The sequence below is a fragment of the Enhydra lutris genome, unplaced genomic scaffold (assembly GCF_002288905.1).
Source record: "Enhydra lutris kenyoni isolate GAN:26980312 unplaced genomic scaffold, ASM228890v2 scaffoldscaffold2, whole genome shotgun sequence".
In the NCBI taxonomy this organism is placed as follows: domain Eukaryota; kingdom Metazoa; phylum Chordata; class Mammalia; order Carnivora; family Mustelidae; genus Enhydra; species Enhydra lutris.
Window position 1 is genome coordinate 25,065,922 of NW_019154086.1, and position 21,399 is coordinate 25,087,320.

General features: G+C 30.3%; 1 protein-coding gene across 2 annotated transcripts in view; it reads left to right on the forward strand.

The window, feature by feature from the left end:
- The window catches only part of LOC111149399 (sucrase-isomaltase), a 93,864-nt gene that overhangs the window by 6,248 nt on the left and 66,217 nt on the right, over positions 1–21,399 (forward strand). For both annotated transcript variants that reach the window (XM_022506437.1, XM_022506428.1), the window contains exons 3-15: positions 469–586; positions 880–989; positions 1,922–2,073; positions 3,278–3,449; positions 5,099–5,198; positions 6,370–6,482; positions 9,063–9,188; positions 10,339–10,470; positions 10,559–10,678; positions 12,362–12,475; positions 17,794–17,878; positions 18,824–18,941; positions 20,563–20,734. In XM_022506437.1, the coding sequence (XP_022362145.1) occupies positions 469–586; positions 880–989; positions 1,922–2,073; positions 3,278–3,449; positions 5,099–5,198; positions 6,370–6,482; positions 9,063–9,188; positions 10,339–10,470; positions 10,559–10,678; positions 12,362–12,475; positions 17,794–17,878; positions 18,824–18,941; positions 20,563–20,734 (1,632 nt within the window). The remainder of the gene's footprint in view (positions 1–468; positions 587–879; positions 990–1,921; positions 2,074–3,277; positions 3,450–5,098; positions 5,199–6,369; positions 6,483–9,062; positions 9,189–10,338; positions 10,471–10,558; positions 10,679–12,361; positions 12,476–17,793; positions 17,879–18,823; positions 18,942–20,562; positions 20,735–21,399) is intronic.

Consider the following 21,399-nt stretch of genomic DNA (forward strand, 5'->3'; position numbering starts at 1 on the left):
CACGTCATGATCCCAGGGTCCTGGGATGGAGTCCCACTCAGGATCCCTGCTCAGTGGGAGCCTGCCTCTCCCTCTCCCTCTCCCTCTGCCTGCTGCTCCCCCTGCTTGTGCTCTCTATCTCTGTGTCAAAAACAAAATAAATAAATAAATAAAATCTTTAAAAAAAGTAAATTTAAACAAAGAAAAACCATAGGTTTATAGTAGTGTGTATTAGCATGTTAATTGGATAAATCACAACTCAGAGCATCAATCTCTGGTAGAGTGTAATTAATTTAATTGATATTTCTGCCCAGGGAAAGGGACAAGAAAATAGGTGATATTTCAACATATTATATTCTTAAAGAAAGAAACTTGTTTTTCAAACATTTAATTCAAACATTTACTGGAATGAATGAATGTTTAAAAAATGACGACTGACACATGATGATAGTACTAATCCTACGATTCCTTCTATAAATGTTTCACCAGGCAGTTTGTGCCATGCGAGGTTGCTGCTGGAAGCCGTGGAATGACTCTACTATTCCTTGGTGCTTCTTCGCAGATAACCACGGCTATAGCGCTGACAAAGTGACAACAACAAGTACCGGTGAGAAATGTTCTATCATGGTGACCCAATATAGTATATTTTAAGTGGAAAACAAAAAATACGTTTTAAAATTTTCTTTGGAAAAATCTCTTAATAGAATCAAATGGGAAGTTTGTACACAAGAATGTTTAAATTGCTTATATCAAGGATTCATTTTTTGCATAATTATATATTCCATATAATAAAAGAAGTCATTATTCATGATAAGGGTAATATGATTATAAAATTAATTAATAATTATTAATCTTTATAAATAAAATCATCACTCATGCCAACTTTTTTCTTCCTTTAAGGACTTGAAGCCACATTAAACAGGATATCTTCACCTACGCTATTTGGAAATGATGTTTCTAGTGCTCTCTTCACAGCTCAAAATCAGACACGCAATCGTTTCAGGTTTAAGGTTTGATTTTTTATTTATAAAGAGGAGTTAATCATGAAAGGCAGCAATGAGCACTCCCTTCATATTACTCAGGCATTTTCCCTCTTAAGAAATATTTATTCCAAAGCAAAGGACTAATTGGACTAGTTATTCCATTTCCCTGAGACTGTTTACTGAAATGTAAAATAGGAAGAGTTCATCCACCAGTTATTTTTGAAGAATTTCATAATATAGTCAATGTAAAATATTAGATATAGTGTATTTAGAAGAATAAACCCTCAATAAACTTAATTAATTTTTATTATTTCAACAACAGACTATGATGAAGAATTAGTTCAAAATTTGAGAAACACATTAACTGTGCTGTATAAATGGGGCTTTTACTTACTAGTTCTTTTTACTTGTATCACTTTTATTCATGATTTTAAAGAAACCAATTCCTGCTGTTTTTTAAGCAAGTAGTTTATTTGTATGATCTTTTGGATTAGGAAGTGAAAACAACACCATATCCTTTGTATAATACTTCTTTAAAGCAATTTCACAGGGGTTAATAGGTTTTTTTTTTAGCAAAATATAAAATCTTTATGGAATTTCTAAGGGATGAACACTGAAAAGCAATAAGAGTAATTAAATTCACAAAATTATTAGTATTAAAGAATAAATATTTAGTAATAGTATCGTTAATTTCCCTGTATTTCTTAATCTATCAATAAAAATCTTTATATATTATATATATTACTTTTATAACCAATTCTATACTCTTTGACAATTGATACAATTCTGCATAAAACCATTCAACAATGTTAAAATTATGACTAAATTAATAGCTCCTCTATTAAATTATTAAATTTAGTATTTTTTATTCGGAACTTGCATTTGATCCTTATTTCAGAAATGGAAAGTGAAATAATGATTTTGAATCAAATAATGATAATTTCTTTAAATCTTTGCAGATTACTGATCCAAGTAATAGAAGATATGAAGTTCCTCATCAGTTTGTAAGAGAATTTACTGGAACTGCAGCCTCTGATACATTATATGAGGTGCAGGTTATAGAAAATCCATTTAGCATCAAAGTTATTAGAAAAAGCAATAGGAGAATTTTGTAAGTATCTTATTTTACATTTCTATAAGGTTAAATAACTGGTCAGTTTTATTCTATCATCATAGAATTAGGAAAATCTTATTTTTAAGGCATTTTCAGGAAAAATAATTTTCCTCCCCAAAGAGAGTGAGTATATATACTTTCAGAAATTATAATGGAAAAAGGGTTGTATTTCCTGTGGATGAAAACTATGAGAAGGTGAATGAAAATGTACAAATTAGGGCCAACCAAAGGTGAAGGTAAAGAGCACCACTGATAGAATTTTCGCCTTGCCTACATTTTTACATAGCTAAAACTCCTATTGTGTCCTTTCCCCATTGCTTATTATATTCTGTTGCCAGTTTATAGGATCAAATAGTTACTATTCAGAAAGGGGCTAATTCCCATAGCAATATTAAAGGACTTTGTATACACGTATGTGTGTGTGTATATACACACACACACATATGTATGAAACATGTGTATATATATATATATTAAATTAAATGTTGTATGAATGCCTACATTATGAATGTGTTTTGGGGGATATTTGTGGTAAGGGATTTAGTAATTCTTAAGACAAATGCTCTATGTCTCTAAGATGGTTAATTAAGCAGTTTTGTCAATATCAAATTTTAACAATTACTTTTCTTAAATATAGTTTAAGAATTTGCAATTAACATTATGTTAAATGATGAAAGTATTAAATACCACTTAACATTTCTTATAGTATATGTTTGATATTCATCAAATATACAGTCTTTTTCATTTTGGAAAAATCATTTTGAATTTAATCTTAATATATATGTTGGAGGTGTGAAATCCAGTATGGTACTGTATTTTGAAACTGTGTCTCTGGAGCAAGGCAGAATTGGGTTTGAAATCTGGCTCCACACTTAACAGTTTGTCACCTTAGAAAACATGAATGAATTTTTCCTAATTGTGTTATTTGTAAAATGGAATTGATAATGGTAGTTATGCTTTAAGTTTGTGATGGAGATTCAAAGAAGGAATGTGTACAAAAAGTCATATTGGTGATGATACAACAAATTGTGTCAATGGAATTAACAAATTCTGTTTATGATATAATTTGTATATTCCCAAGAAATGATTACAGCTCAAGATTGACATATTCAAAATGAAATATTCTGGATGATTACATAGCTCCTTCTTTCATAGGACATTTGTGTTTCTAGATTATTTATTTATTTATTTTATTGTTCAGGTTTGACACCAGCATTGGTCCCCTGGTATACTCTGATCAGTATTTACAGATCTCAACCAAACTTCCCAGTGAATATATCTATGGTATTGGGGAACATATTCATAAGAGATTTCGTCATGATTTAAACTGGAAAACATGGCCAATTTTTACCCGTGATCAACTTCCTGGTAATGTAAGGAACAATCTTTTTTTTTAATAAATAATATTTTTAATAAATAAACTATATTGGATCAGATGATAATTTTCATCTACTTGAAACCATAATTTATTTGATGTCAATGATACTTAATCCAGCAGCTTGTTTACTTAAGGGCTGAGGATTTACAGTAAAGTCCTAAATTAATTCAAAAAGTAACCAACGGATTTTATGAATGCTTCAATAGGTGTATCTAATTTATGAATATTTCCTTTTGATTCTGATTTTTATATTTCATCATTCCCTTTTCAGTCATTCTTATGCTTAAGCTTATCCATGGCAGGGCCCCTGGGTGATTCAGTTGGTTGAGCGTTTGAGCATCTGACTCCTGATCTCAGCTCAGGTTTTGATCTCACAGTTGTGAGTTTAAGCGCCATGTTGGGCTCTATGCTGGACATGGAGCTTACTTAAAAAACAAAAACAAAAACAAACAAACAAAAAACTATCCACAGCTAGGCATTGCACTAGAATCATTCTAAATACTAACTGTTCTATATCACTTTGTATGATATGGTCATACATATGATATGGTCTTCCTATCCATTGGACATCATATTGTACATCTATGCCTCTTTCTTCCTCTTCCATAATGTATGATCTTATCCCATAGGCTTAAATACTTGCACAGGGGAACAGTTCCCTTTGTAAGTACTGAAACATGAGGTTCTTTATCATTTGTACAATAAGTCACTAAGAGCTAATTTGAAGTTTAATTTCCCAAGAACTTCTCCCAAACTCTCACATGCAGAATTAGTCTTTACTTTCTAACCCTTTATTTATATTTTAGTATGACAATCATCTCAGGTTAGTATTTGTGTATATATTTGTTTATACTTCTAAAATATGAGATTCTTCTGGACAAAGACCCTGTCATTAAGACATTTATATTTATTGATTTATGATTGCTTTGAGTCAATTCTTAGTGACTTTATAAAAATGTCAGTGCTAATCATTTCATTCCCAAAAATGAATAAATGGATTGTTGCTTTAAAGAGCTTCATTTGATAGAGAACTACTACCAATGAATTACTAATAATGATTCTATCAATCTTTTTTTATAGCATCACTATCTGTAATGAATACTTAATAAACACTAGGTTGAGAACTTCATAACTATTTTCCATATATTCTTTCCTTTGAACTTCCATATCCAGCCAGGAACTGTTTTCTTTTACCTTTCAAGTGTATTTTCAATTGGTCTCAACTATTTCATGTACTCATTAGCTCTTCACAAACATATTGCAGAAGTTCTATGAGGATGGACATCACCTTGGAATTTCCTGAGGTGCCTCGGGCATACATGGAGCATAATGAATAAATGTGCCATTTTCTTATCATTACCTTATTAAAACATTCTCAATCATAATAAAACATAAAGATAAGTAATCTATTCATAGTCTGATGAATATATTATGTCATATATTTTATGTATTAACACATTAATCAAAATAAGTTAATTTTTTGCTATAGGGTTTCATATGTTAAGTATAGTGGAGAAAATTAGTATAGAGATATGAGAAGTAAATTACAGAAACAAATTATAATAGATAAAGGCCATTTTAAATATATAGTTTTTAAATTTTAAATATACCTCAAAAGTTAATTTTTAAATTTTTGCCTTACAGAATAATAATAATTTATATGGCCATCAAACATTCTTCATGTGCATTGAAGATAATTCTGGGAAGTCATTTGGTGTTTTCTTAATGAACAGCAATGCAATGGGTAAGAGTAATTTATCTGATAATATATTTAAATGAAGTTTAACTTGAAATGTTAGAACTGCTCTCTTATTTCAATCACAGATATTGTATGTCAGAGTAAACTCTATTGTTCATGATTTGCTATGTGAAATTATTACAAGCAGGTTTCATAGTCATTTCAAAATTCCATGACAATGGAATTTTGCATATCAGTACTTCTATTTTGGGGAGAGTGTACTGTGTTGTGAAATTCAGGTACTTTCTTTTCCCTTCAGAGCAAAACTGAAACACAACCATGAAAAGGCTTATTTCTATTTCCACAGCCTCACTTGTTAAGATAAGTTAATATACCACTACAATACAAAAGAGAAACGTCGATATAGGGAGAGAAAGAAGGAAGAATAATTTTTTAGTTTATCATAATTCAAGTAATGTAGAATATATTTTTTAAAGATTTTATTTATTCATTTGACAGACGGAGATCACCAATAGGCAGAGAGGCAGGCAGAGAGAGAAGAGGAAGCAGTCTCCCTGCTGAGCAGAGAGCCCAATGCGGGGCTGGATCCCAGGATGCTGGGATCTTGACCTGAGCCAAAGGCAGAGGCTTAACCCTCTGAGTTACCCAGGTGCCCAATGTAGAATATTTTTTAAATGTTGTGCATTCAATACTAATGTTTAACAGATAAATCAATGATAATACAAAACTACAAAATTAAACCGTGTCCCAGAAAGAACAATATGATTATCAAGGCAATTATTGTCTACATTGGGAAAAAAAAAAAAAAAAAACACTTTTATAGTTTTTTGTTTTTTTTTTTTTTTTTAGTTTTTTCTTAGATATTAACATGTGATAATATGATCTTTCAGAGAATCTTCAATTACAACAACTAATTGAAATGCAATTTTAGAAAAAAATATTTTTGTTGTAAAAGGACTGATCTCTTGCTATGCAGGGGATTCAGGGAAAGATTATGACAACATCTGTAAGAAGAAACATCTGGGATATCCTATCATAAACCTCGTATTTGGTGGCATTCTTTTTCTCCTATATTCTTCCTATTTTCAGTATCTTATTTTACCTTAATTATTTAGAAATCTGTGTAAAAATATATGGTTAATATGAAGCACTGCAATTATTTTATTACTGTGTATATTTTTATTACTTATATATGTTCTTTTAATTTTATTTGTAGAAATTTTCATCCAGCCTACTCCAATAATAACTTACAGAGTTATTGGTGGAATTCTGGACTTTTACATCTTTCTAGGAGATACACCAGAGCAAGTAGTTCAACAGTATCAAGAGGTATGTTCTACATCTATTTTATAAAATTATTTTCTACTATACATTTCTTTCATCTCATGTCTAATTTTATGTAAGCTATCTGGGCCCTCTTAGCTAAATGTATTTTTAAATCTTACCATTTTTCAGGCGTGGGTAGGTGGATTTTGTTTTTTCCAATACCATGAAGCTTATGCATATATTAAATGTCTATATTCCTGATATCAAATGGTTTCTTGCTTCTAGACAGCTGAGTTCAGGAGTTGGATTTCTTTGAAATGTTGCATAGTAAATCTTTACTTATTCATGACCTACTTTTATGGGATAAAGCAAAGGGAAGTATCTTATCTTCAAGGCTGAGGATAGGCAATGGATGTATAGGTTGTACACCCCTTTGATAAAAATCCTAAAGGCAAGTGAGTTATAAGTAAGCCTAGTGAAATTTGCTGTTAATGCACAGTAGGTAAACTCCAGGAAAATTGGATCTGATGCTTAGGCATAGAAGGGCAGATTCTGATATATAGTCTGAAGTCTTATATCTTCTGTCTAAGCAAATTTTGCTTTCCTATTAAGTAATGTGTTCATGAACCTAAGTCCAAGATGGGTCTTAGAGAGGTAACCAATCCAGTGTTTACCTTGAGACTGCTTCTAAAATATAATTCTGTATTTTTTCTATATAATTCTTTTATACAGTTGTTCTCTTGTGACTATTGGTTTATATAATTCCTGGTGTTAGTATGGAAAAGTAAGCATAAGATTTAAGGATTATTCCATTTTTTTAAAATCTTGTTTTATTGATATAGCTTTGACATACAATTCCCATTTGTTACAATGATGTTACAGGAGAGGTAATTACTGTAAAAAAACTTTCTTTAATTAGGGTCCAAAAATGTGAAATGAGAGTAGGTAGGGTTTTACACAAGTAAATAATTTACAGTGTCTAATAATTCCCAAATTGCTATTAATAAATATGAGTTTCAGAAAACCACACAAAATTTATAGTCTGTAATACTAAATCATAATTACAATGTTAGGCTGAGCTTTATGTAGACTTTGGGTATGGTTACTACAACATCTAAACAGTGGATAGCACATTTTTGAAAGAATTTGACATCAGCTTTGTGAGTTATTAGCTGGGATTGTTCTCTATTACATACTAAGTGAAGTCTGTGGTCAGCAGTAGTTGAGTTTGAGCTATGCATGATGTATGAATGCAGCATACATATAGTATAGTGGCATGCTTGCTTACATCATTTTATGAGTAGCCTTGCAGAGGCTTGAATTTGAGCAATAACATACAATTATGGTGTAGATAGAATATAGCGCAATTAATTACTGTGGCATCTAAGTGAGGTTTAAGTTATGTAGAGAGTAAGAAACTTTAATTCTTGTTTGAAGAAAAACAAATTTTTTTCTGTATAAGCTAACCCACAAGCTGTCTTAATATTTTAAAATTTAAAATTTACTTCATTTGACCAAATAGTTTTAAAAACAATGCTTATATATAAACTATAAGATAAATAATATATGAATTAATATGATATGTAATAATATTTTGTACACTTTTATTAAAAACAAATTATGTCATATACATGTATAATACACAAAGACATTTTAATTACATGTCCAAATCTTTAGTGAAATTCCGTGAAACATGAAGTGTTTATGAAATGAGTTTAAAAATGTTAATTTTTTTAGTTTTGATACTAATTTATTTTTAAAATAAATTTAATGTTTAATGAGTAGATTATAACCCAATATAAGTAATTTTTTTAAATGTTACATTGTGGTTTTTTAGACATATGTGATAGAGAAATCATGAAATATACATATATGCACCTAATTAAAAAAACATGCCACTAAAGCTTATATTACAAGCTTTATATAACCTAATACTCAGTGAAAATAATTACTATTAGTTACACCCATATTTCCATATGTAAAATCGTATCCTTTGTTAGGATGACACACTGGTATGCTGTTGCTGGTGTGCACTGAGCACCACATTCTTTGCGTCACAGAGAGTGAGAGGAGAAGAGACTCTATTTGGCCCATGGGGGAGAAGCCCTGCATGTGAATGACATAAGTGTACTTGATAAATTAAGTGGCTTGGAGACTTATGGAACATATTTTATTAATATTTAAAAATATTAATATTTTGAAAAGGAGAAAAATAAGCACGAAAATATAAGGGGATATAAATTATCTAGTTTTAAACATTTTTTCTAACATGAGGACCATTCATTCACTCATTCATTCATTCTGTTGCTACAGGAAGTGAGAGTGTGCTGGGACAATTTTCTTTTTCTCTTTGATGCTATTTTTATATTCTCTTTTTTAACTTTCCATGCTGGGAAAAATATACCTTTGCAAATGCTGCTTTCTTAAGAGCTAACTTTCTAATTTTTCAACACAAAATAAAGGTGAGTGACAAAACAAAGTTCTAACAGAATATGCAGGACACAGAATTCAGGTAACACTAAATCTTTGTTCAAAATATGTAATTTAACTTAAGTAAATACTAGTGATAACAAGATAAGAATCATATTAATAACAATTTTAATGCTCTTTATTAAAATTAATCAAATATCCATTTACTTCAAGCTCATTGGACGACCAGCAATGCCAGCATATTGGAGTCTTGGATTCCAACTGAGTCGCTGGAATTATAAGTCACTTGATGTACTGAAAGAAGTGGTACAAAGAAACCGGGATGCTGGCATACCATTTGTAAGTGGGATGAAGGGTTTGTGGGAATATACACCAAGTTAAATATTATCACACAATAATAAATGTATGGATTACTAAGCTGCATTTTAATGATAAAGCATTTTTCAAATCCATACATAAGACCAGGTCTTATTGAAATTCTAAGAACTGATTATGAGTTATACTAGAACAGAATACATAGTTAACTGTGAACATCACATTCAGTTTTTTAATATAGACTGTTTTTTACAGACGATAGACTTTTAAAGGTAAAAAATACTTAGGGGCATCTTGGTGGCTCAGTTGGTTAAGTGTCAGACTCCTGTTTTCAGATCAGGTCCTGATCTCATAACTGTGGGATTGAGCCCCATGTCAGCCTCTGTGCTCCATACGGGGTCGGCTTCAGAGTCTCTCCCTTCCCCAAATAAACAAACAAAAATCTTTAAAAAAATTTAAAGTATTTTACATAATATGTTTGTTTTCTTTTCTTTTCTTTTTTTTTTAAAGATTTTATTTATTTGAGAGAGAGTGAGAGAGAGAGAGAGAATGAGGGGGAGGAGGGTCAGAGGGAGAGGCAGATTCTCTGCTTAGTAGGGAGTCTGACAACTTGGGACTCCATCCTGAGACTCCAGGACCATGACCTGAGTAGAAGGCAGAATGCTTAATTGAATGAGCCATCTAGGTGCCCCTTTGTTTTGTTTTCTATACAATGATTCCCATATGTAAAACATAGTAATTATCCAGTGACCATCACTGAAACAAGTGTGAATAATTATTTAATGCTTTTGTACTTTAGAACTAGAAAAATTACTTTTTTTTAAAGATTTTATTTATTTATCTGATAGAGATTACAAGTAGTCAGAGAGGCAGGCAGAGAGAGAGGAGGAAGCAGGCTCCCTGCTGAGCAGAGAGCCTGATGTGGGTCTTGATCCCAGGACCCTGAGATCATGACCTGAGCCGAAGGCAGAGGCTTTAACCCACTGAGGCACCCAGGCGCCCCTAGAAAAATTACTTTTATAAATAATTACAACACCGTTTTTAATGAAATAGAAGGGATCTAAGTACATTTACTTTTTAATCAATAAATTTATAATACTAATTCATTGGACTTAAAGGTTGAAGTTATTAGAGTTCTTTACTACTTATTAAAATATACTCTACTTAATTTCAGGATACACAGGTCACTGATATTGACTATATGGAAGCCAAAAAAGACTTTACTTATGATAAAGTTACATTTCAGGGGCTCCCTGAATTTGTTCAAGATTTACATAACCATGGACAGAAATATGTCATCATCTTGGTAATAACATTATATATTTAATATGTTTTTAATATTTACACTTCTGTAACTTAATAGATTTTCTATAGTTTCTTCTTTCTATTATTAGGACCCTGCAATTTCAATAGATAAGCTTACCAATGGAGCAGCATATGAGACCTATGATAGGGGAAATGCAAAAAATGTGTGGGTAAATGAATCAGATGGGACTACAGCAGTTATTGGAGAGGTAAATTATGATATTCATTAAAGTTGTATTGTTACGATTTTCTGTTGTGCAATGTTTTTATAAGAGTGTGTGTGTGTGTGTGTGTGTGTGTGCGCGTAGTTGGTTTCAAATCTGGACTTGGTATTTTAATCATGTAAAAAAATTTTAGACAGGAAATATTTCAATGATCTCCAAAACAGTTCTTGTAAGAGAAGGCAGGTAATTTTCTGTGCTATATATAATTAAAACAAAACTAACAAAATATAATTTAGATTACAAAAATTCTAATAATTTGAGGTAAATTAGTTGCTTATATAAATTGAGTACTTTTATGTTGGGTATTAAAGTTTATGATTTATGTTTAATCCTCACAATAAAATAATTAGGTAGATAGATTAGAATTATTACTTTATAGGTGAAAAAGTGAATTTGAAAAAGGCCTAGTAACTTTCCTGATGTCACGAAGCTAATAAAAACAGAGTTAGGAAACAGATTATATCCCAAATGCATAATTTTAACCAGAATAAACATTCTTTTGGAGACAACCTTATAAAATATATCAAAAACTGTAAGGTCTAGATATATTGACTTGGTAATTTCACTTCTGTAATTTAATCAAAGGAAATAAAATAAGAGATAATGTCAATTTATAAAAAAACATGTGTATTATAGCATTATTTACAATAATGAAGAATATCCTAATCACATTCTATTACATTCATCAAAGTAAAAATTTCTGATGAAAGTCTTATTCAAATAATTATGAGCTCCATCAGGAGATAAAAGCTGAATTTCTTCCTCATAATGCCTACTAATATCTTACAGAATATACTTTATTAAGATCTGCTCCATTTGATATGGGTGGATCAGTTAGTCAATATGCATAATTTGTATATAAAACAGTATGATTTATTTCAGTTCATCTGAAATTGAATTTCTCTTGCCTATCATTATTTTAAGTAATAAGTAGACAATTTGAAGAAGCATAAATCATAAAGAGACAACATAGTATGTATAGTGTTTAATAGCATGGACTCAGATATGTTATTGCTGTGTTTGAATTCCTTCTGTGTCATATATTAGTGGTGTGATCTTAAATGTATTTAATTTCTCTGTTTATCACTCCTTTCACCTGTAAGGTGGGTTTAATTATAGTAAATAACTCATCTGTAAAGTGATGATTAAAACATAATGCCTCTTTTCTACAGTTTTAGTAAAGATTAAATGAGCTAATAATTATATAAATGATTGGAACAAATGCCATATTCTCATTTATTAAAAAAATAAATATACAAAGACTTTTTTACTTGAATTTCTTGGAAACAAATGTCTTTGGAAATTAAATAGTATGCTTTCTTTTATCAAACAATGAATATATTACATAATTTTTATTTGTTTTTAACCTAAACTATTAGGATGCTGAGAAAAAAACTTAGTTGCAGTCAAAAGAGCAGCCTCTTTCCATGCTGTTATATTTTTGCCTTTTTAAATGCTTTATGGTCTCTCTCTACTGTCACTTAAATGCATTTTAAAGCAGGCCTAAGATTATTATAAATATAGATGGTACATGGATCACAGGTACCTAAAGAAGTTCAGTATTGTAACTTTAATATTTTTTACTATTTTGCACCCATTAACTTTGAATTATTACTTACTTATTTTTCTTTTTTCATATGTATATATGTGAATGATCTATTCTTTTAGGTATGGCCAGGATTAACAGTATTCCCTGATTTTACTAATCCGAGCTGCATAGATTGGTGGGCAGATGAGTGCAACATTTTCTATCAAGAAGTGAAATATGATGGACTTTGGATTGTAAGTAGCTATTTTAAGCAATTTTGGAAACTTAACAGAAATATTTTTCTATAAAATAATTGTTAATTTGACAAGGTAGAGTTTGTTATGTATTTTTTTTTAAGATTTTATTTATTTATTTGACAGAGAGAGATCACAAGTAGGTAGACAGGCAGGCAGAGAGAGAGAGGAGAAAGCAGGCTCCCTGCCAAGCAGAGAGGTCAATGCGGGACTCGATCCCAGGACCCTGAGATCATGACCTGAGCCAAAGGCAGAGGCCCAACCCACCTAGCCACCCAGGCGCCCCTAGTTTGTTATGTATTGAACATGAAATAAAAACAAAATATTTTTCTAGCATGTATAAATTCATATCTGTTGTGTTTCTGAGTTAGAAAAGAATTAAAACTAAAAACTGTAAATTGAGAGTTTTCTTCTTCAGTAACACACTGAAGAATCAATTTCATTTTTGTCACTAAGGTGCTATATTTTTATGATTCATAATTTATGTTTGAAAGCAATAAGATTTGGAGATAAGTAGTGCAATTCTAAAAATATTTATTTTGGTCTACAGTATTCAAGCGATTACAGCAATATGGACTATAATAATAAATAAGCACTCAGCCTTTGGACACTTTTTTTTTTTTAATTCATGGGATATAATGAAGCAAAATTGTAATAGGCTAAGTGTATTATCACAAGATAAACAACAACAGCAACAACCAAAATCCTAGGTTTCTGGTAAAGTTATTAAAGGAAATGCTAATGTTTAAAAGTTTCTTTGAATGAAGTTTTATCTCTATAACTATTGATTGCTTGCTTCTGGGTTTATTTTATAGAATGATACTGAATGATAGTCAATGATTTAGTGGCGTGATCCCAGGATTCTGTGTTTCAGGAAAAAAAAAAAAAGTCTAATAAACCTAAACACAGATATCATCAGGGTTTTTGTTCAAAGGTATTATAACTGCACAGAATTTTGGAAGGAGGTAATGGATGTCCTAGGGATAACTATACTTTTCTTTGGTTATTTGGTTACACAATATCTCTACTTTCATGAATAGCTCATTTTTATTCAATGATTATTTTTTAAATCAGTTACTTAGTTTACAAGTGGTTACTTTGCACCATCAATACATCAGGTACGTTGTGGAGAATACAAAGAGGAAAATGATGTTTTCAGCTAACAACATGGAACTGAGTTAGAGGTTAGCATAATCCTCAGAATTATTTATGATGAATAGAATGAAGATGGAGAGGCTTTAGTTATTTGACACAAAATTAGTGAGATCACAATAATACCTAGCTGCAGATAGAAATAACAAAACTTTGCATTCCATTCTGAAGTTTTTTTCTTTTTTTAAGTTTTGTTTTTAATTCCAGTCCTAATTTCAATGTATTATATAAATTAAAAGTTTCTGGGTTTTTTTTTATTTGTTTGTTTTATTTTGTTATTGTTTTTGTTTTTGCTTAGGAAACAGTTTGAGTCCATTAGAGAAGAGCTACAGCATAAATGACACTTTAGGAATAGTAAAAGAGAATCTGACTGTGCTGTACATAGAGAATACTTCATTTCCTATATCCACTGAAGACACACACTCGATTCATCATCAAAGAGAGGGAGGGGATGGGACGAGGAAGAGCATCTGAGAATAGCAGAATTGTTCTCATACTAATACATAAACATTTGACTAAGCTTAAAAAAACAAAACACATGGTAACCAGTATGATTTCAAAGCTCACTAATCACTGAATTAATTTATATGATGCATAAGCAGTGGTTATACCACTTTCAGCTCTTACTTGAATAACTGCCAAATCCTACTGCTAAATTGTGTCCTTAATTCTTTCACTTTCTTCAGATTATTTCTTCTGATAGAATGAACATACAGTAAAAAAGAATTGTTATTTAACTGCTGAAATTTTATTTTTAGGTCAAATTTTAAAATAGTGTTAAAGTTTTCTTGATTTCTAATTTAAAGTCCAAGCTAATGTTTTGAATTTAAAGTTTAAATATTAAAATCACTTCAGAAAATGGTATGAGCTCAACAGTCATTGAAAAATAGATTTTTGCATATAAGTGTATACTTGAATTATCTTTTTGCATACAAACATAAACTTGAATTATCTTTTTTTGCATCATTCTTGAAAAAATCCAATACTTGAGAAATAAGAGCCTAATGCATTGGGTATAATTAAGACTGAAGCTGTGATTTCAAAATAAAAGCATTAATCAATATTTTTAAAATTCAAAGATCTTTTTTTCTGAATAAATATACACATTGTAATGGTCATGTTATGATTTCATTCTTAAAAATCTAATAAACGGAATTCTTCCATAAAGAAGCTCAGTAATTTTATACATAGTACTAGGAAACTTGAAATTTGATAAGAAGATGTATTCCAACAATTCATATATCCAAATAACTGGGGCTTATTTGATTATGTTCTCTCTACATTTTATAGGAATATTACAATAATTGAGTTATTTTAAAAATTATTTGAAAAATTTGGCTATTTTTATTTAGATTGAGTTCACATGTGGAGCTATGAAATGCCAACAGATTTTTAAAAAATATTTTATTTATTTATTTGACAGAGATCACAAGTAGGCAGAGAGGCAGGCAGAGAGAGAGGGGGAAGCAGGCTCCCTGCTAAGCAGAGAGTCGGATGAGGGGCTCGATCCAAGGATGCTGGGATCATGACCTGAGCCAAAGGCAGAGGCTTTAATCCACTGAGCCACGCAGGCGCCCCAAGATTTTTTAAAAGTTTTTATTAGCCACCAAACATTTATATGCAATTTTCAAATGACTTTAAAGAAAACCTTCATAAATATCCCTAAAAATGCTGTTGACAATTCCTAGGAATAGTCATTACTTGATTTGGGATAATTTGAATGACACTTGAATATCTATAGGTGTACTTATTACTGTCAATTCATTGAGGCCTTTTCCGCATACCTTCCACTGCTTTGAATGTGCAGGTTGTAATGTTAAAAATACTAATTGAGTTTATTTTTACATGATATTAAATACATGTAGCATCACTCAAATAATGTGTGTAAGTTAGAGAAAAATGTTTCCAGAATTTTCAAAAATACATATATACAATATACATTAAAGAGATACAAATAAATTCTATTACATTATGTGTAGTATGTTTAATATATTCATAATAAAATTTTGCCAAGTTGACAGGATTTTTTTTTTGAAAGATTTTATTTATTTATTTGACAGACAGAAATCACAAGTAGGCAGAAAGGCAGGCAGAGAGAGAGAGAGAGAGAGAGAGAGGAGGAAGCAGGCTCCCTGCTGAGCAGAGAACCCGATGCGGGACTTGATCCCAGGACCCCGAGATCATGACCTGAGCCAAAGGCAGGGGCTTAACCCACTGAGCCACAGGTGCACCCTTGACAGGATATTTTAAAAATAAATAATCAAATGGCAAATATTTTATTTGTTGTAAAATATGGTTAAAATCATAAAAGTTTTTATTTTTTTTCCTTAGTAGTTTAATATATTTGGTTTTTTGAGTACACAAGACTCCCTTTATATTGTGAACTGGTGAAATAATATATTTTATTTAATCTTGTTTACATGGTTGTATGTTGAAACAGATATTTTATTTATTTTTATTTTTTAAAGTTTTTATTTAAATTCTACTTAGTGAACATAGGGTGTAATATTGATGATTAAACAAATATTTTTGATCAATTTTCATTTGAAATAAATTAATTTTTCTTAAAATTGTTTATTACATTTTGTAAATATTGTCTATTTGGAGTGAATCCTAGAAGATCTTGTGAATTTTATTACAAATTTGCAAATACATAATTCAAATAGAAAAACATAAATTTCATAGTAAATATTTTGCCTCTTATTTTCTCAAGAATAATTATATACAAAAGGAGTTAAACAATTTAGAAAGAGTCTTAAAGTTTAAAATAATGCAACTCAATTCCCAATTATGAATTTCAGCAGTTGAAGTTGTTTTTAAATTTAATGTAATTCATGGATTTGTGAAGAAAATACACTTAAGTTCACCTAAAATTATTGGCCGTGTAACCATAGTTTCTCTTTGTATTAGTTTTACTGGACATAGGAAAACAAAAGTGAATATTATATCCCAGGTAATTTCAATAAAATAACCCCAATGCTTTAGAATAACTACATAAATTTTCTTCTTTATTATTATTAGGAAAATATTTGGGGAATGGAAACATTTACCTTTTAATATCTGTTACCACAATGAGAAATTTATTTTGTTCCTCCCTTGAACAACCTTAATTTTTCACATTAATTCCATCTAAGCATGATGTGAATGGCAGAAGGGAAGAGTAATGAAGAAAATATATTTCTTCTGAGGAAAATAAAATTAACAAGGGACTTGACTGAGTGTGAAGCTGTGTGAGAGCAGAGACTGCATATCACACAGATGTGGAAAATACACTTCAAAAATGTGTAGGAGTGTCTGGGTGGCTCAGTGGGTTAAGCCTCTGCCTTCAGCTCAGGTCATGATTTCAGGGACCTGGGATTGAGCCTGGCATCTGGCTCTCTGCACAGCGGGGAGTCTGCTCTCCTCCCCCCCCCCCCACCGGCTTCTCTGCCTGCCTCTCTGCCTACTTGTGATCTCTGTCAAGTAAATAAATAAAATCTTTTAAAAAAATGTGTAGAAGTCCTTCAATGCATTAACAGAGGAGAAGAAATTCATAATTTCTTGAGTCTGTGTAGTGTGATAAATGATTTTATATACATTATCTGTTTCATTCAAATGCTTTATTTAAAATTACAGTCAGAGAACTAGTATGTGACAAGACAATATTGGAGCCTCAGTTTGCATAGCAAAAAAAAAAAAAAAAATCTGTGAACACAACTTGGCCTCCAAGAGATGTTTAGGTTACTGGTTCTTATAATGTGGTCCAGCTGCCTTAGGGTTCATTGAGATTCATTAAGGTTTTAACTATTTTCATTAGAATACCAAAATGCTATTTACCTTGTTTTACTTTTATTCTCTTCTGAGAGTATAGGAATTGAGGAGTATGCAAAATGTGCTGTGCCTAGTAGTCAGCAAAGCACATCATAGAAATTAGATAAATGTCCACTGAGATGAGCAACCATGTTGGATAAATGAATGTGCTAGAAATATGGACAATGGTGGACTCAGTGAGAAGACTGATATAACTATTTAGAGAAGACAGTTGCTTAATACTTACAATTATTGTTTTATAAGTATAATTAAAACTAGGTAAATTAAAAACATTTTGGTTGTATACAACCCCTGAATCCCATCTAAGATACTTCTGTTATTACTTAAAGTCTGCTGTTCATATTATATCCATTCAGGACATGAATGAAGTTTCCAGCTTTGTTCATGGTTCAAAGAATGGATGTGAAAGCAACAAACTAAATTATCCACCTTTTACTCCTGGTAAGTTTTATTTTGTTATTTATTTACCATTAGCTGAGAATAATTTTCCTTGTTGACTGGTAAATCCTAGCATATATTTCTAAATCACAAATTTTGATACAATCTTGAGACCCTGAAATCAATGTTTTTTGTTGGTTTGTTTGTTTTTGTTTTACTTTTGGACCTAAATTTTTATACTTAAGAAAAGGAATATGATTTTAAATTTTGGTATAGCATATTGACTTTTTTATCACTGATAAACTGCCCATGATTAAAAAATTAATGAAAGCAAACGAAATTTGTTTGAAATTACAATATAAGTGATCAGATTCTTTCTGTGGGCACTATGCTGTAAGTCTATGTAGTTTTTAGAAATAACCTAATGTGAATAGTTACATCTCACATATTCTAAAAAATGGGTTTTTCACCATTAAAAATAAGCAAAAAATATTAACCAAAGGAAGGGATTTGCTCTTAGGGCAATAGCAGTAAGTACATTTGAAGAAAGATGACAATAATTATGGAAGTATCACATATGCCTGCAAATGAAAGCACAATAAAAACTTTTCTGAAAAGCAGAGATTTACATGGTTTGTAATTGTGAAAGATATATATGTGTATAAGTTAAATTTTAAATGAACTAAGCAATAAAGCTTTAAAATGTGTGTATATTTATATAATGTATAATACAAATGGGTATGCATATATCTATATATTTAAATGTATTTTTTCTATGGGTTTATTTAGTACTATAATTTGGAAACCAAATATTTGTTACTTTAAAGTGCAAACCTTACAGTTAATTAACAGGAATAGAGGGTGGAGACCTAATTAGAACTTATCTTCAATTGTCTTTCATTTTTTTTCAAACTAAATATCATCTTACATAGCACATAATTTAAGGATTATGAAGTTCACAATGGCAAAATGTGTCTTAAAATAATTTCTTATATATTTTTTTCTAAGATATTCTTGACAAACTCCTGTATTCCAAAACAATTTGCATGGACACTGTGCTATACTGGGGGAAGCATTATGATGTTCACAGCCTCTATGGGTACAGCATGGCTATCGCCACAGAGAAGTAGGTGCAATTTCATTCAGAAACCTCTTTCATATTTAATGTGTAGAAATATATGTTATAATTTCCTAATATAGTTGGAAAATAATGAGAATAAGAAAACAAAGAAGGATAGTATTTTCATGGTAAAAAATTAGGGCATTAAAAACACCAGTATCTTACTAAACTTCATGAATGTGGATCTTAGTTAATCAAGAACTACGTGATGTATGTGTTTAACTGTGATTCTTTTTTATTTTTATTTTATTTATTTATTTATTTATTTATTTTTAAAGATTTTATTTATTTACTTGACAGAGAGAGATCACAAGTAGACGGAGAGGCAGGCAGAGAGAGAGAGAGAGAGGGAAGCAGGCTCCCTGCTGAGCAGAGAGCCTGATGCGGGACTCGATCCCAGGGACCTGAGATCATGACCTGAGCCGAAGGCAGCGGCTTAACCCACTGAGCCACCCAGGCGCCCTGTGATTCTTTTTTAATTCATAGATTTAAATTATGCTTCAAAGTTTTGACTCAGTTCGTTATCTCTGAATATAATGGTTTTCTAAACATGAACTTCACAATTGGCATAGGAGAGAGGTGTTTCTAAATAAGTCTTTATTTTTCAAAATCAAAGGTTTCAATTAAAATGTAGTTTTCTAGGTAGTATCTCCCAAAGTAATTTTTCTAAGGCACTGTGTCACTTGTATATAAAAAAGAAACAAGTTTAAAAAAAAAGAAAGGGGACGATCATAACTTGATTGCCTACGATTTTCCAAGCATTATATAAAGACCTGTAATGCAATTGCCAATAAAACCCAGATCTTGATCTCAATACATTTTAAATTTTCTCATAATTAAGTAAACATGATCAAGTTTAATTCAAACCTACATTTGTCTAATCCAAAACATGCCATGATATTATACACTTTTATACACTGTCTTCATAGTGTTTACTTTACTTTTAAACTCAGTAGATCATTACATATTGAAGTGTATAAATATATAAATTCTAGAAACAAAAAGCAATACTATAGTTCAATATTGTAAAGATAATAATATAGAATAGCCACTTTAAGATAACATTATATTTTTACTAAGGTAGTCTGGATAATCTTATCTACTAAATCAAACACTTGTATCTTTTCTTGAATATTTCCCATTAATGGAAAAAATTATCATTAATACTCCAATTCCAGTAGAGGTGAGATGAATAATACTAGTGGTTGTGGATGGTAAGCTTCAGGAAACAAACTAAAATGCCTCTCAAATATATAACGGTTATCCCAACATCACATGCTATTATTTGAAAATACAGATATTAATATATCATCAACATTACTGTGTCACAAAAAGTCATACAGAGTTCAAATTCAGTTTATGAAATCTTATGTTATACAGGGATTTCAATGAGTATAGACTCATATATATGTTAAAAACAAATGTTGAATGGATACAAAAAACATGTTCATTTAATTTGATAAAGAAAACCAAAGTCTGAACCACTTCTAATAGATTTCCTTTCTCTGTTTGATTGCAATATTTACATAAATAAATATTGACAGATAAATAAAAATTGGTATGAAAGATTGATAAAATATTTATATTTATATAAAAATAAATCTTATTAATTTACTTTTATTTTTAGAGCCATAGAAAAAGTTTTTCACAATAAGAGAAGCTTTATTCTCACCCGGTCAACTTTTGCTGGATCTGGACGTTATGCTGCACATTGGTTAGGAGATAATACTGCTTCATGGGAACAAATGGAATGGTCTATTGCAGGAATGCTGGAGTTCAACTTGTTTGGAATACCATTGGTAAGGAATTTCATACAGTGTTATTTATAAAATATGTGAATTACTCTTTTGTAATATTATCATCTTAATGATTTTCAATATAATGACTAAGGTATATTGCAGGAAAAGTTCAATCCTTATTCTTAGGGAATTTATAAGAAAAATTAGAATTAGAAATTAGAAAAATTAGAATTTATAAGAAAAATAAGAAAAAATTAGAATTTATAAGAAAAAAATTAGAATTATAAGAAAATGACTATAGTATTCAAGCCATTAAAATGAGAAAACAGAATAAATAAAATTCAAGTAAATCAAAAAAATACATATAAGAAATATCAATATAAACAGAGCATAGAAAAAGCTTACAAATATATATAATGTACCAGATAAGATGGTAGGGAAAAATCCAAATACATTAGTAAAAAAAGTAAATGTCAAATGTCTAAATATATTTAAAATACTAGATTGTCAGTTTACGTTAAAAAACAATAAAGCTATTTCCTCTATTTAAAAGATAGTAAAATAAAAGATAAAAAATGAAGAGGAAGTCTCAAGATTTTAAGAACAGAAAAAATGTATGCTAGACAACTCTAAATATAAAAAATCTGATATTTCTAAATCAAGCAAAAAAAGTATGCCATGTTGATATTCAACACCAAAGAAGGCTACTACATAAAAAGAAATAA